The sequence below is a fragment of the Protopterus annectens genome, chromosome 13.part0 (assembly GCF_019279795.1).
Source record: "Protopterus annectens isolate FY-2018-M chromosome 13.part0, PAN1.0, whole genome shotgun sequence".
Classification (NCBI taxonomy): Eukaryota; Metazoa; Chordata; order Ceratodontiformes; family Protopteridae; genus Protopterus; species Protopterus annectens.
In genome coordinates, this window is record NC_056747.1 from 611838738 (window position 1) to 611853832 (window position 15095).

General features: G+C 39.1%; 1 protein-coding gene across 2 annotated transcripts in view; it reads left to right on the forward strand.

Moving 5' to 3' along the window:
• The window catches only part of TRIM37 (tripartite motif containing 37), a 2575817-nt gene that overhangs the window by 2165643 nt on the left and 395079 nt on the right, over window positions 1-15095 (forward strand). For both annotated transcript variants that reach the window (XM_044054277.1, XM_044054276.1), the window contains exon 22: window positions 10207-10393. In XM_044054277.1, the coding sequence (XP_043910212.1) occupies window positions 10207-10393 (187 nt within the window). The remainder of the gene's footprint in view (window positions 1-10206; window positions 10394-15095) is intronic.

Below are 15095 nucleotides of genomic sequence, written 5' to 3' on the forward strand. Positions count from 1 at the left end.
ATATGGAAACATTTTTATACATTACCCATATACAAAGGAGGAAACTCCTCAGACATATCTAACTTTAGACCAATTGCCATACTGTCCCCCCCTCTCAAAAATTTTAGAAAAATGTATTCACAGTCAGGTTATGCACTACTTCAGGAAAACCTACTTACACACACATAAACATGGCTTTTGTCCCAAACACAGTATCACAACAGCACTAATATCCTTCATAAGTACTATATCCCTTGCTCATGAAAACCATAAACTTGTCTCGTGCCTGTTCCTGGACCTCTCCAAAGCATTTGACACTGGCTCCCATCCTCTTCTCCTGGCCAAACTAACTAACCTTAATTTATCTTCTCCTACTATTTCCTGATTCTCAAGCTACCTCTCAAACCACCAACAATCAGTCAAATGGCTCTCTGCTCAACCCCCCCCCCCCACTGTGGAAATAGGAGTCCCTCAAGGATCTATCCTTGGGCCTCTACTCTTTAATATTTTCACCAATCTATTACACACCTCTTGCTCCCAGTCATCACTTGTAAAATACGCTGACAACTCTACTGTCATCACCATCGCAGGCAATCCATCAGATCTCCACTCTACTACACAAGCATCATTTAATGCCATAAAGACATGGCTCAGTGACAACAAATTAATTCTCAACCCAAAGAAAACTAAGCTCTTACTCTTTCTCCCTAAAAACCTCTCTAATCTTAAATCTGCTTTTACATTCAATCTAGCAATAACACAATCATCACTGCAGAACCTAGTACAAAACTGCTAGGAGTCATAATAGATGATCAGCTTAAATTTGATGAACATGTCATAAACAGTATTAAAAAGACATATCAGAAACTCGGACACCTTTACCACAACAAGAAATTCTTAACCAGCAGGTCCAAAATAACTCTCTCACATACATTTCTTCTTCCTACTCTATTATACAGCTGTCAATTATTTACAAATTTGAGCTCCACACTCCTCACCAAACTAGAAACTACCTATAACAAGGTGGCCAGATTCTCTGCAAATCAAACCTATAAGTCTCACCACTGCATATCTCTTAAGCAACTAGACTAGTTAGAATTTCCCCACCTCCTCAAACTTCATCAACTACAACTTATCCACCCCATTCTATATTTGCCCTCCTTCTGTCCTAGCCATACTTCAGTTATATCCAAATACTCTCCTGCTAGACAACTTTGCAGCTCCGACCAAGACCTGCTACAGATTTATAAACCTAAGTCCAAAACAGGTTGTATACGCTATAATTACAACCCAGGCACATCCTGGAATAAACTACCCCTAGAAATTAGGTCACAACCACCCTAAAGAAAAATTGGTCTTGCCACTGCAGTCATCACCCTTGACTCTCTTTCTCCTTAGTATCCAACACCCCTCTCTCTCCTCTGCCCATCTTACCAATACCCTCTCCTCTGCACAGCTAACCTACACCCTCCCACTACTTCCTTTCACACCCCTTCTTCCTTGTCTAATCTGCCTGCACTGTCTTCTAACAGCTTCCTTTTATCGATTCTTTTCCATGATCCTACCCTCCCTTCTCTCATCTTTCCTTTTCAGTATTTTTTCTCCTATTTCTCTCCTTATTTCTTAATGGTTATTTATTATAAACATGCTATTCTGCTGATTTTTTTAGACTATCCTTGTCACCTGCTACCGTCTCTCCTCTTTTATCTCTCAACAGTTCATACCATGTTTATTACCACAAACCCCTTCTATATACCTGTGATCATATATCTTAAGTTTATTCTATGCTGGTTTGCCGAGTCCATCCTAGATGTGAATTTCCTTTTCAAAATGTTTTGCCTCACAAAAGTTTTTTGGTTTCTCTACATCACTTCTCTACCACTGCAAATATTGTATAGATGTTTTTGAAGCATTTTGTCTACTTCTGAATGTTTAATTCTTTTTTATGTGTATGTAATCTGAAATGTATTTTTAAGTTTTTGTATCTGTTGTATAATTTTCTCTCAACTTGGAGCTTTTCTCGCCGGGTCTCTGCTGAAAATGAGCCACTAGCTCAGCCAGACAAACCTGGTCAACAAATGTAAAATAAAATAAAATAAAAAATGTGGCAAACCAGCAAGGATCCATAGTTTGGAACATCTCTTCAAGGAGTCTTACACATCATGAGTTTTCGCTTTTAGAAAAAGGTTTATCCTTCATTCCCTCAGAGCTTTCTAAGGTAGAAGACAAGTAAGTATTATTGATTTAAAGATGCTTATAAGGAATGTTATGTTGAAAGTTAATTTGGGCAACTGTGTTAGTGATGTTACTTTGATGTTTAAGAAGCCTAGTTTATATGCTCCTTTATACAATTTAGATGCTTATGAAAAAGTATGTGTGCATGATATGCACTTGTCAATAAATAGTAGATGGAAGGGAAAGGTTTTTAATAATTTGAGCTTAAACAAAAGAAAAGCTCTGTCAGAGTTACAATATGACAACTATTTGTATTAAATCAGGAGACAAAGGAGGACCAGTTGTAGTCACTGGTTATACATTTTATAGTAACAGTATGCACACTATGTTAAATGATACAACTACTTATGTGCAAGTTACTTAGGACCAGGTCAGAACAATGATTACACATGTTCAAAATACACTGTGGGAATGTCTTGTAAGTACTGTTGTTGATTCAAAGCTTTTTGAATGTTTTAGTGTTAAATATCCACTTTTACCAGTGATGCAGGGCCTTCTTAAAATTCACAAAGATCCTGTATGCCCTCCTTTCAGAGACCTATTGTTGCTAGAAGAAATTGGGTCACTCATCTCCTTTCCATTTTTGTCGAAAAACACCTTAGAGAAATGAGATATGATGAGGGTGGTGACATTAGACGTAGTGGTATGTCTAGGTGTAACCACTGTACCCAGTGTCAATATATATACTTGCATGTGAATCTTTCCACATTCAAAGTAGAAAGTTTATCAAAAGGCATTTCAATTGTGATTCTAAGGGGGGTGGTGTAAAGTGCATTTTATATTGGGAAAACGTTACGTAAAATCAAGGATAGAATATATGAGCATATTAATGATGCAGCTAAGGCAAAATTATCAAATGCACTGTATCGACATGTTGTTCGAGCCAGGGCACAATTTTTGATTTGTAATATTAGATTATGTTGTAAGGGATCCAAGGGGTTTCCTGATAGATGAACATTTGAGTAGAAAATAGTTAATGTGGATTTTAAGGTTAAATGCATTGCAGTTTCCAGGTCTCAATGACTGTTGTTCCATTTCTCCGTTGCTTAAACTAAAAAGTCTTGAAGAGTAATGGGAGACCACCTGGGAATACCAGTGGGTAGTACCTATTTGCGGTATGTGAGATATACATATATATATATATATATATATATATATATACACAATTCTTTATATATTTTTTATATGTTTTTTATGTGATTATATTTTAATAATTTTTCATCTTTGTTATTAGTGTTTGCCAGCCATATATATTATGTATATACATTTTTATTAGTTTTATGTTTTATATTCTAAGCCTAATTGGCATAAGGTTTTTATTGTTTGCATTTATCATATGGTTGGATGTCATATGAGTTATATATTGGTGTCAGTCAACTGTATTAACAGTTCTGATGAAGTCTTTGTTTAAGACGAAAGCGCTTGACTGTTGTGCTGGTTCCTTCCCTTTCTTCCTTTGGATCTCAGTTGAAACTTCCCTGCCAAACAGTGGTCCTTTACCTCGCTGTGTAGAAGTAGCCAGAGGAAACTTGAAAGGGAAAACTGTGTAGGCAGCGGTAACGCCTGCAAAAAAGGCAAACAGTGGACCTCAGAATCCTCAAGACAAGGGGGTTCTAGACCCTAAGCCATTCCCAGAGCCTCACAATGACTCAGCCACCCCACAGCTAAGAGGAAGGCTGTCTCTTTTCTATCATACATAGATGCTGATTACCTCAGACAAGTGGGTTCTACACATTATTGCAAATGGCTACAAGATCACTTTCAGATAGCAGTTAAAACCCTCAGGTTTTCCAGATGTCCCTCTAAATCAAATGACAGTGGCCCTGGTTCAAATTCATAATCTGTGTGCAAGGAGCCATAGAGCCAATCCCTCCTCCTCAGCAGGGGAATAGGTTTCTACTCCAGACTATTCCTGGTCCCCAGGAAAGAAGGCTGTTGGCGCCTATCCTGGACCTGTCAAAAGTCAACCAGTTTCTCTTGGTTCCCAAATTCAAAATGTTAACGCTTCAAATGTTCCTTCCCATGCTATCCCCGCAGGCCTTCATGGTCCCCCTAGACCTAAAGAATGCCTGCCTTCACATTCCTATACAGGAATCCCACAGAAAGTTCCTTCTCTTTAGGGCAGGTTCCAGTCATTATCAGTTTTCTTCTCTGCCCTTTGGCTTATCTACTGCACCAGGAGTGTTCACAAAGTGCCTGGCACCAGTAATTGCTTTCTGCAGGACCAAGGGAATACAAATCTATCCCTACGTGGACGACTGCCTTATGCAGTCAGTACATCCCACCAAAGTACTCCAGGATCTCAGATTCACCCAGAACGTACTATCCTCACTGGGGTTCACATTGAACCCCCATAAGTCAATTTCTTCTCCAACTCAAAATATTGTTTTCCTGGGGGTCCTCCTGGACAACACTCTCCAGAAGGCTTTCCTTCCCCTCAGAAAAAGGACAGTGTCCTTTTTGACAGATTACTTCCAAAGGATCCAAATGAAGGATCAGATTTTAGCAAGGTACATTGCTTCATGCATCCTCTTACGCCCCCTGGCCAAACTGCACATGAGAAAGTTGCAGTAGTATCTCAGGAACATATGATGCCAGGACTCCCAACCTCTAGAGTCAGTGATTCCCCTCATTCTTTGCCTCAAAGTGGAGTTTGCATGGTGGGCACAAACTTGCACCCACAACCCAGGGCTCCCCTTCATATTCAGTCCTCATGGACAGACCCTTACAACAGATGCCTCAGGGACAGACTTGGTGGGCTCACTTCCACCACCTACAAGCCCAGGGGAAGTGAGAAATCAACATCAGAAAGAAGCACATCAGTCGGAAAGAACTTATGGCTGTACAAGAAGGCCTAATATCCTTCAAGGAAAAATGGACACCAGGCGTCCTGCTAGTAAAGACAGACAATGTCACAGTAATGTGGTACATCAACAGACAGGGAGGAACACATTCCCTACCCTCTGTGCTGTCTAGCAGTGAAAATCTGAGAAACAGCACACTCTCTGGGACTGCACCTCATGACACAGTACCTTCCAGGAGTACAGAATGTTCTTGCAGACCACCTCATTAGGAATCTTGTGGACCTTCACGAGTGACACCTGCACCCGGAGATTTTCAAGACCATAACCCAGTCCTGCGGGGTCTTTCAAGTGGATCTCTCTGCATCCAAACAGAACACGCAATTGCTAAAATACTGCACCAGGATCAAACAAGAGTTAGCCTGGAAAACAGATGCCTTCTTCCCATGGACCCAACTCTTCAATTATGCATTCCCCCCATACCTCTAATTCCTCGGGTCCTGCTCATGATAAGGGAGGAGGGCCGAAGAGCAATACTGATAGCACCAGACTGGCCCAGACAGCGTTGGTACCCTCTCCTCCTCCAACTCTCCAACGAGGCACAGTAGATTCTGCCTCAGAGGGTTGACCTCCATACTCAAAACGCGGGAAGTTTGTTCATCCCAACCTGTCGACTCTCAGCTTGGCAGCATGGATGATCCCACAACATTCTGCATGGATGCCACCCTAAGCAAACAGGTGTTAGACATCCTCAAGGAGTCCAGAAGACCTAGCACTAGGAAATCTTACAAATCCAAATGGAAAAGATTCTTTATTTGGTGAAAAGAACACCACCTAGAGCCACAATCAATTCACATAACCAGCATCCTGGAATACCAGACTTCAGTGTTAACTCGGGGATTTTCGGGTCTATATTAGATAATTGAACTTTCAAAAGTTCGACTGTTGTATGGTTGATACCATATGATCAAACTTTTAAAAGTTCGAAAATCTAATAAAAAAAATAAACTTCACAAATAACCTACCTGAATGTTTTAAGCAGGGGTCACCTGCAGCCCCCCACACACCCCCACTTTTTAAATATACCAACTTTGAGATCGCACTACAGTGCAGAAAAAGGGAAATCTTCCCTTTCCGCACTGTACAGAGATCTCTGTTAAAATGTCCAAACTTTCAAAAATTCGATCATATGGTGTCGACCACATGACAGACGAACTTTTGAAAGTTCGATCATCTAATATAGACCTGGGACTTTCTTCAATTAAAATCCATGCTTCTGCCATTTCTGCTTGTGTGCCTTCACATGCTCCTGTCTTTTTCCACCCACACGTGCGACAATTCCTCGGGGGGGGGGGGTCATACACATTAGGCCTCCCAGAAGAAAGCGTATGCCTCCATGGGATCTCAACTTCGTTTTAGAAAAATTAACTTTGCATCCCTCTGAACCAGCAGCATCTGCTGAATTCAAATTTCTGACTTGGAAAACAGCTTTACTACTAGCGCTCACCTCAGCTAGGAGGGTGTCTGAACTGCAGGCCCTCATGGCAGTTGAACCCTTTCTTATTTTTCACAAGGACAGGGTTTCTGTCAGGAACAACCCATCCTTCATGCCCAGGGTGATCTCTTGACACCACCATGAATCAGGCCCTCCATCTACCAACTTTCTTCCTCACCCCTCAAAATAAAGGAGAGAGAATTCTGCATTCCTTGGATGTTCACGTGCAACTGTGTTTCTACCTGGATAGGACAAAACCTTTCAGCAAAACTGAACAGCTTTTCATTACCTTTGCCCCTGGTGCAGAAGGCAAACCAGCTTCTAAGCAAACTATTGCCGAATGGGTCTCCCATTTTATCTCCTTTTGCTATAGCTTTCATGGCAAGGTACCCCCAGTTGGTATTAGATCTCACTCCACCAGGACTACTGCTACTTTTGCTATCTTCATCAAAGGAGTTCCCAACAAGGATGTTTTAGAGGCAGCCACCTAGTCCTCGGTACATACCTTCACCAAACACTAGCATCTGGCTTCCTTCTCCAAATCTAGAGCAGGGTTTGCCACTGCTATCCTGCAGGGCATCATCTATTCACCCTAGGATCCTTCTACCCTCCTTTCTGCTTTGGGAATATTCCCAATAGTTAGGACTGCAACACTAAAACACAAAGAACATAATACAGTTGTGTACACTTACCATAAATGTTGATGTTCGAGTGCATTCACTGTTGCAGTCTTCTTTAACAATGTCCTGCCCCCTTAGCCTACTTATAGGCGTCTTCTGTCTGTGCATTTCATCCAAGGGAACCCTTCCTTGTCCTGTCCTCCTCTACCAGGCTATCCTTTGAGGATACCTCCAATCTTTTCAGGCCATCTCTTATTTGGGGGGGGGGGGGCAATAAAAGACTGGTGTTCTGACACAAGCTGGCTGCCTTTATACCTGAGTGTACTGACGTTGGTCTGGGCATCCACCAGCCTGGGAGCCAGAAAGCTTTTTCTCTGGAAGTCAGGCCGACCGAGTTCTTTCAGGGCAGGAAATCCCAATGGTCAGGACTGCAACAGTGAATACACTTGAACATATACATTTATGGTAAGTGTACACAACTGTACTTTTTCTCATAGCCAGGTTTGGAGCATACATACAATGTGCCCTTTCAATTAACAGTCCCTGTTGTGGAATACCAGTCAAGTTGCTTATTTGTGCTTTCATAAAATTAATACAGTCTGTTCCTTCCAGCTTCTCAGGTACAGCAGAAGATCTCTGATTTTTCCCTATCCTCTAGTTCTATTAATTTTTGAATCATCTCTTCTTGTGCAGTCTCATATTCAGCAAGCTTTTTCTTCTTTTCGACCTCTGAGGTTTGCAGTTTTATCACCTTATCTGAATATTTTTTTAAAGCTTCTTCCATTTTTACTACACTTTATTGTTTGAGTTGATGTACTCCATCAGTGTTTCATTTATTTTAGTCAGGTCTGTGTGCAGCCTTATACTTCCTTCTAGGTTACTGGAAGTCATGTCTGGAGTTAGCACTGCTTTTTGCTTAACAGCTGCAGTACTTTTTCCACTTATTTTTTTGTCAACTTTTTTAGCTGATTTTCCTTCAAGTCCTCTGTATTTCTTTTTTACTGGCATCCAGGTAGTGCACTTACTAGCCAGTTATTGAACTTCATCCAGGAATTTGGGTCCACTGGCTTTCTTTTCTGTTTTCACACTGAGAGAGCTAGAATTAAGCTGTTACTCAACGTGCAGCCATCTTGGACGTCCCCTGATCAGCTGAACACTTGGTAAATATGTTACATCCAAATGTATTTTTCCACTCACCTCCTTCCATAGTGGCAGGTTATATACTAGTTGTCAAATAGCAGCAGTTACTTGAGCAATAATGAGTAAAGTTAGAAGTTGCATTAGGCAAAGTATGAAAGTATAACATACATCAATCCATACCACCATAAAGCAGATCAGGCAATAGATGAGCGCACTGATACAAAAATTAAAGATCTTAATCATGTTGCTCACATTTTCAGGCTGCATTTTTGTGGTAAGATATCGTATTTGATTTAATGGAATTTAGTATTAAGTTACTATGCTTACATTGGTATTCCAGTGCAGAAAATTGTCATTGTTCAGCTGGCTGTGGGCATGTCTATTAGTGATGGAGCAAAACAAAGCAAGACTGAATTATTCACATATACTGTATGAAATGAGCTAGGCCAAGGCATTCCCTGGTGTATATAAGTAGCGCTACAATGGGGACCAAAAGAGAATTTCTGATTTCATCAGTTTGGGAGCTGATGTGGCTGATTATAGTTCCCATGGAGTTTGGTACTTACCATCTTGGTAACTGTGAACTAGCCCAAAATTGTATGGTCCAGCTTCTAGCCTATACAAAATAAGAGACTGTCTGACAGCAAAGGTTGGAAAAAAAAAAACTACTACAGGCCTTTTTTAAAATATTTTTATTTAATTAACTTGGGTAATTGTTGTCACTTTTTCAAAGCTTCTGTTCCACTTCTAGTATTCTTCTTTTGGCTTTTCCCTGTTAGGGGTCGCCACAGCAGAACTCCGGTCCGCTAAAGATTGGCAGTCGATTTTTATGGTGCTGAGGTGCCAGCCCAACCTTCAACGAAGGCACCCCATTCATGTATGTCTCCATACAGAAAGGCGCTCCAGCCGAGAATCGAACGGGAGAACTTCTTGATGTGAGGCGACAAAGCTACTGCTGCACCACTGCGGATACTAGTATAAATGTTGATTTTAGTAAGAAATTTCTTAATTTTATAAAGATGTTAGCAATTTAAGCTTAGAAAGCAAATTTTATAGAAAACTATATAAAGTGAACAGAACTTCAGTGTGCAAAACTTGTCACCTAGACTACATAAGATAAATATACTATGTAGTCATTTTAAGTGCTGCTATAGAATGCAGTCAAGCACTATGAAAAAGAAAAGGTTAGGGTTTGAGAAATGTTATGCATTTTGATAATCACTTAGAAATACAGTATTGTAACTAGAAAATAAAACTGGATTTTGTAGGAAGAATTCGTAAACTTTGTAACATTCATATAGAACAAGCAAGTCATGCAATGGTGCTTTCTGTTTAAAAAAAAAATCATCTTAGAGGATATTATAGCTAAGTAATTGTGGTAGTTTGACTTCAGGGACTGCAGCATTATAGCTCTTAAATTTGGTTGAAAATGTGTGTTTCAGAAATAGCATTTAATCTGATGAAGAGCAAGTTTGAAATCTAGCTTCGATTTAAATTTTTTAATAAATGTTAAGTGCTTTATATCTGTTTGGTGCCAGTATGTTTGTTATTTCCTGGTACAGATAAAAGCCCTAGAATGTTGAAGGAAATGAAGAGAACCTCCTCCGTTGTTCTCCGAGGAAGATTTTTTCCATACCCAGACTGAATACATATCTTTTGCACAGACCATTAATTTTCATTTTGACTTTCATTCTTATGCCGTATATTTCATTTGAAACATCTTTTTTGTTCTGTTCTGCATTTTATCTTTCTTTTTTCCATCTTGTGAGTAGGTAGGTGGAAGTGGTATCAGAACTGGTTACTGGTGATTTGCATAAGCTGTTAAGATGATAAATTGTTTCAGTCAAGTTTAATGCATTGTCTTTGTGCACTGACTGATATTTTCATTTGCATTTTGTATCTTCTGTCAAATTCTGTCCTGTTTTTGGTTCTGTAGGAGGATCAAAACCCAACAGTAGACATGGCTCTCCAAAGTCTCAAGCAAACTGTAATAGTCCTGAGGGATTATTGAATGCTAAATCAACAGAAGAAAATGCAGAATCTGCCAGGGCAGAGGGCTTCAGTGCAACAGGTTTGAATGGCTTGATGCCATTGGAGAAAACAAGAAAAATCCTTTCTTTAGGGTAAGTTTTCATACTGTATTTGTTATTCCTACTTAATTTTATTTGTAACTACTCCTTGAAATGCACATTTCATCTAACTGCATTATTTGATACTGACACTTTAGTTGAACTGCTGTTCATTGTACCACTTGCTTTATTCTGTGTCTGTCTTACAGTGTGTGATTGTTTTTGCATACTCAGAATAAAGGACAAGGGGACCATTTACATTCATATATACACATATGCATGTGTTTTGTTTTGTGTATCTATGCATATATATACATTTATAAATATGTATTTATTTATAGCTGGAAGGTGGAAGAACTACCATTCAGTAAAATGATCCATAGGTAAAACTGGAAAGAGTTGTAAGAGCAGTTATGTAATGAGATGACCCATAAAAAGAAAATGGTAGCTAAAAACACCAGACATATGCATCTCACTATAGAGGGATTACAGTGGGACTTGGGTGGGGTGCCTGGTCTACAGTCTACAGTAGCTACTGTGGTAGGAGTCTAATTCTCAGCAAAGACCTACCCTGGAAAAATAAACGGGCAAGATTTTGATACAAAGACAAAGGCCTGTCAGAGAGTTTTTTAGGTGGTAGTCTGATATCCATAGAAAGGTCTGTCTGAGAGGAACTTCACAGATGTAGAAAGAGAAGGCTCAAATAGGATGGGGCTAGAATACCAGAAAGGTTAGCGTGCCCAAAGGAAGATTTGCCCTGAAACAGGGCCAGAGGTGCAGGCATGGTAAACCTGCTCACTCTGAATGTGTAGAGTGAAGAGAGCTAAAAATGACCGAACTTAAGTGAACTATTTAACTTCTGTCATTTATGTTTGAAAATTAGTGTGTCTTAAGGCATGTCAAAGAATTAGCGAACTTGCATATTACTGTGATTCATTTACTTCAGTAAAGTCATGTTTTAATTTTCAAATGCAGTCTGTGTGTTCTTTGAAAGACAACGATTGGTAATGCATGTTGTTTGTGCACTGAAATGAAAGTAATTGAAGGTGGAAAATGGATGCCTTTTGAGTAAAATCCCCTAATGTGTGTCTTGAGGACATTTCAGGTCACCACTGTATATGCACACAGTCATGCACATCTACTTGTACATATATATGTAATTGTGTGTGTATGTATGTATGTATATGTGTATATATGTATATATATATTTATATATATATATATGTATATATATATATGTATATATATATATATATATATATATATATATATATATATATATAGAGAGAGAGAGAGAGACGCACACACACACCCATAAATGACAGAAAGTCTGCATGCTATAAAATATTGATCAGAAAGATTGGAAATCATCCAACAATGATTGGATCACAGGTGTACACTCTGTGCAAGAAGGTGGATTGTAGTAACATGGTTTGGCATGGCATGTGTGAGAAAGCTTGCACCTGTATAAGAGCTGAAAAGTTACATAGATTGCACAGTGCCTTACAGTCAGCAAAGAAAAAGTTAAAGCATTATTGCAAAACAAAAGTCCAAGTCACTGGGATGAAGATCTACCAGCACCCATCTTTTGTTTTCACTTCCTGAGTTTGAGATAAGTGTTCTAAGAATTTAAGGTGGAAGAGCAAGTGAATGCGTAAGGTTTGAGAGGATGCTTGGTAAAGTTGGTAAGAGCCAAAACTCAAATTAAAAAAGTGTATGTTGCTGCTTTGGTGTCATCTAAAGGAATAGCATATTTTTTGCTTCATTATTCATCATTATGATTACTGCTGCAGTAGACTTAGCTATATGATTTATAACCTAATAAGGATATAACTGCTGGCCAGCTTCCAAAGCTTCAAGGGTACCTTCCATGCACCCAAACTATTATTCAGCTGGAGCTGCACTAAAGAAAAAGAGTGGTTTAAGTGCCAAGCCCTTCAAAGCTTTCCTGCCACTAAAGAGCACTCCTCTTGGGGTCTTTTGAGGATCAATGGTCAGCTAACACTGTCCAGTGCTGGTCAGATAAGTTCTCTGTTGGGGAAAGTCTTCCAGTATTTTTTCTGAGAAAAACTAGTGTTACTTTTGTGAAACTTGTTTTATTTACACTAGGAAACTTTTTGTTTTTTGGACTGTCATTTTGTCACAGGGGATTTGAGTATTGTGAATGTTTGTGGACACAAGTTGTTTAATACTTGAAATATTTTTATCACATTTAAATTTTTTTGAATGTTTACAGTTGCTGCCCCAGCCTGATAGCATTTGGGAATATTGTACATTAACATTTAATGTCTTGGGGTCCCTGTCTTTTTGAATGGTTCCACTTAGTCTTTCAGTCAGTAAGATACCTGGTGAGTTTTATATCTTGGGTAAATTTGTTGTGCATTGTAAGCTTAATTGGTATGTACGTTCACAGTTCTTTCTTCACTAGGTGAAATGTTTACGGCAGTGAAATATTAGGAAGGACAGTTGAAAGAAATACTGGATCGACTTGAAATCTTATGCTGCTGATGGGTAGTGGAGGTGAATACGTAGTCAAAACAAGAACAATGTTTAAGCTAGTGGAATTTGAAGAATTATATACTTGAATATGAATAGTAATACTTTAACTATATGCTGACCTAGGACAGAGTTGTAAATGTTTTTTTTTTTTTTTTTTTATGCAAACAAATGCTGGTCCAAGAGTTGCATGTAGTTGAGTTAGGAGACAGAAAACAGACTGAAATTAGACTGTAAGGTAAGGAGTAGCACAGGGAGGATTAAAATGGGTATATAGCACATACTGTCTATTTGTTGATAAAAGGATTTTAATAGTGAGTTATAGATAGTAGCAGCGATGGGTCACAGTACTGGCTGCTAAGCTACAGGCCTCCCAGCCCATGTGGGGGAAAAAAGTAAATTGAAGTAGATTCTTCTTCTTTAACTTTTTTAAGTCTTTCTTTACTTGTTTAAATGGGCAACATTAGATTGCTGTCGAAGTAGCCTTTACTATCTGTGTCATATCCCCCACTAACCAAATAGCTTTTCAAAGCTTAAGGGCACTTTCCATGTGCTCTTAACTGTCAGAAGCTTGAGGCTTGAGCAGATTATCATATACAGACCGTGTGTGGAATGCTTCGGAGCTTTCTTGATGCTGAAATGCTATCTTTTGGGCTCAGTGGAATTTTTTATTCGTGTAGTGATCCTTCAGAGTTGGGCAAATAGGTTTCCCCGCTGGGGAAAACCTTTCAGTATTTTTTCTGAGGAAAACTGTTATTTTGTGAATATAGTTTTATTTATGCTAGGAAACTGTTTTGTGTGAGCTATCATTTTGTCACAGGAGATTTGAGTACTGTGAAAGCTTGTGAAAACAAGTATTTAAATCTGTTTGTTGAACTGTGTTTTTCTTGTTTAGAATTTGTGTTGGCAAGACTGCTGCTTTTTTTCGAATGTCAGGTTGGTATTTTATCTAAAAACACCTTTTTTGTCTGAACATAAAAAGTTAAATTGTCAGCTTTCCCTCTTCTGAGGTGAACAATTATTTGAATGCCTCCTTTGTGCTTCTCATGTAATTAAGCAATTTCAAGGTGTCTTTATGATGCTACTGATACTGTCTCCAGAGCAGCAGCTTCTGAGTCGACCATGAGAAGATTTGCTTGGTTAAGTCATCAACATTTCCCTTGAGATACTGAAATTTTAAATTCTCTCCTGGACAAGGAAGTTCTATTTGGCCCTTCTGTTGCTGAGGTACTTAAGAAATTTGATGAGAGGGAAAATACAATTCAAGGGGTGACCCACATTTTTCAAGCATCCTTTTTCAATACAAATAAAAATTTCCTTCTACTTCAGCTCTCTTTTTCAAAAAGGTATTTAAGCAGCAAGGTGCCAACAAACAGGATTTTAAAAAGCAATGACAAGGAGATTCTAAAAAGAAAGGGAACACTCCCACTCCCTCAAAATCAAGATTAGTCCAAAAAGTCAGGATAACTATTTGTCTCTTTGCCCCCCCCCCCCCTCCACACTGGTAATCTCTCCCTATGCTTGAGTTAGGAAAATGGGCCTCAAAGTAATTCAGCACAGGTACACTTGACAGTGAGAATACCTCGCTCATTTCAAGAGGATTCCACTTTGCCCAGCAAACCAGTTATCCCTGCTCTCCTCAGTTCTGGAACATATGTTATCTCAAGGATAAGTAGAACCAGTCCTGCCTGCTAGATGGGCAAGGGATTTTATTCAAGGATGTTTTAGTGCCAAAGAAGGAAGAGACTTGGGGGCCTATGTTAGACCTCTTCTATTTCAATCTTTTTGTCAAGATCCCAAAGTTGAAAATGTTGTTCCTTCAGAACACATAAACAATTGTCTGCTTAATAGTTTTCATGGCAAAGCTAAACTTAAAAGATGCCTATCATCACATTTTCATTGGCAAGCATTTCAGATGTCTTTTAAAGATTTTTCTCTGTCTGGTTCTCATCATTATCATCAGTTCTCTGCCATACCCTTTGGACTATCTACTCCTTCCAGGATCAGACTATTCTGTTTAATATGGGTTTTTCAAGTGGGTTTACAGAAATCTCCTCTTATACCTTCGCATAGAATTGTTTTACTGAAATATCTTTCAGATTCTATGCAGGGAAGAAACCTTCTGACTGCAGATAAAATGGAGATATTTCAAAGGTTCCTCCTGAGTTTTTCCAAGCAAAGCCAGGTATCGGTCAGGGAATTTCTTTGGATTCTGGGGAACATGGCTTCTATGATTCATATGATTACCCTGGAAAGACTA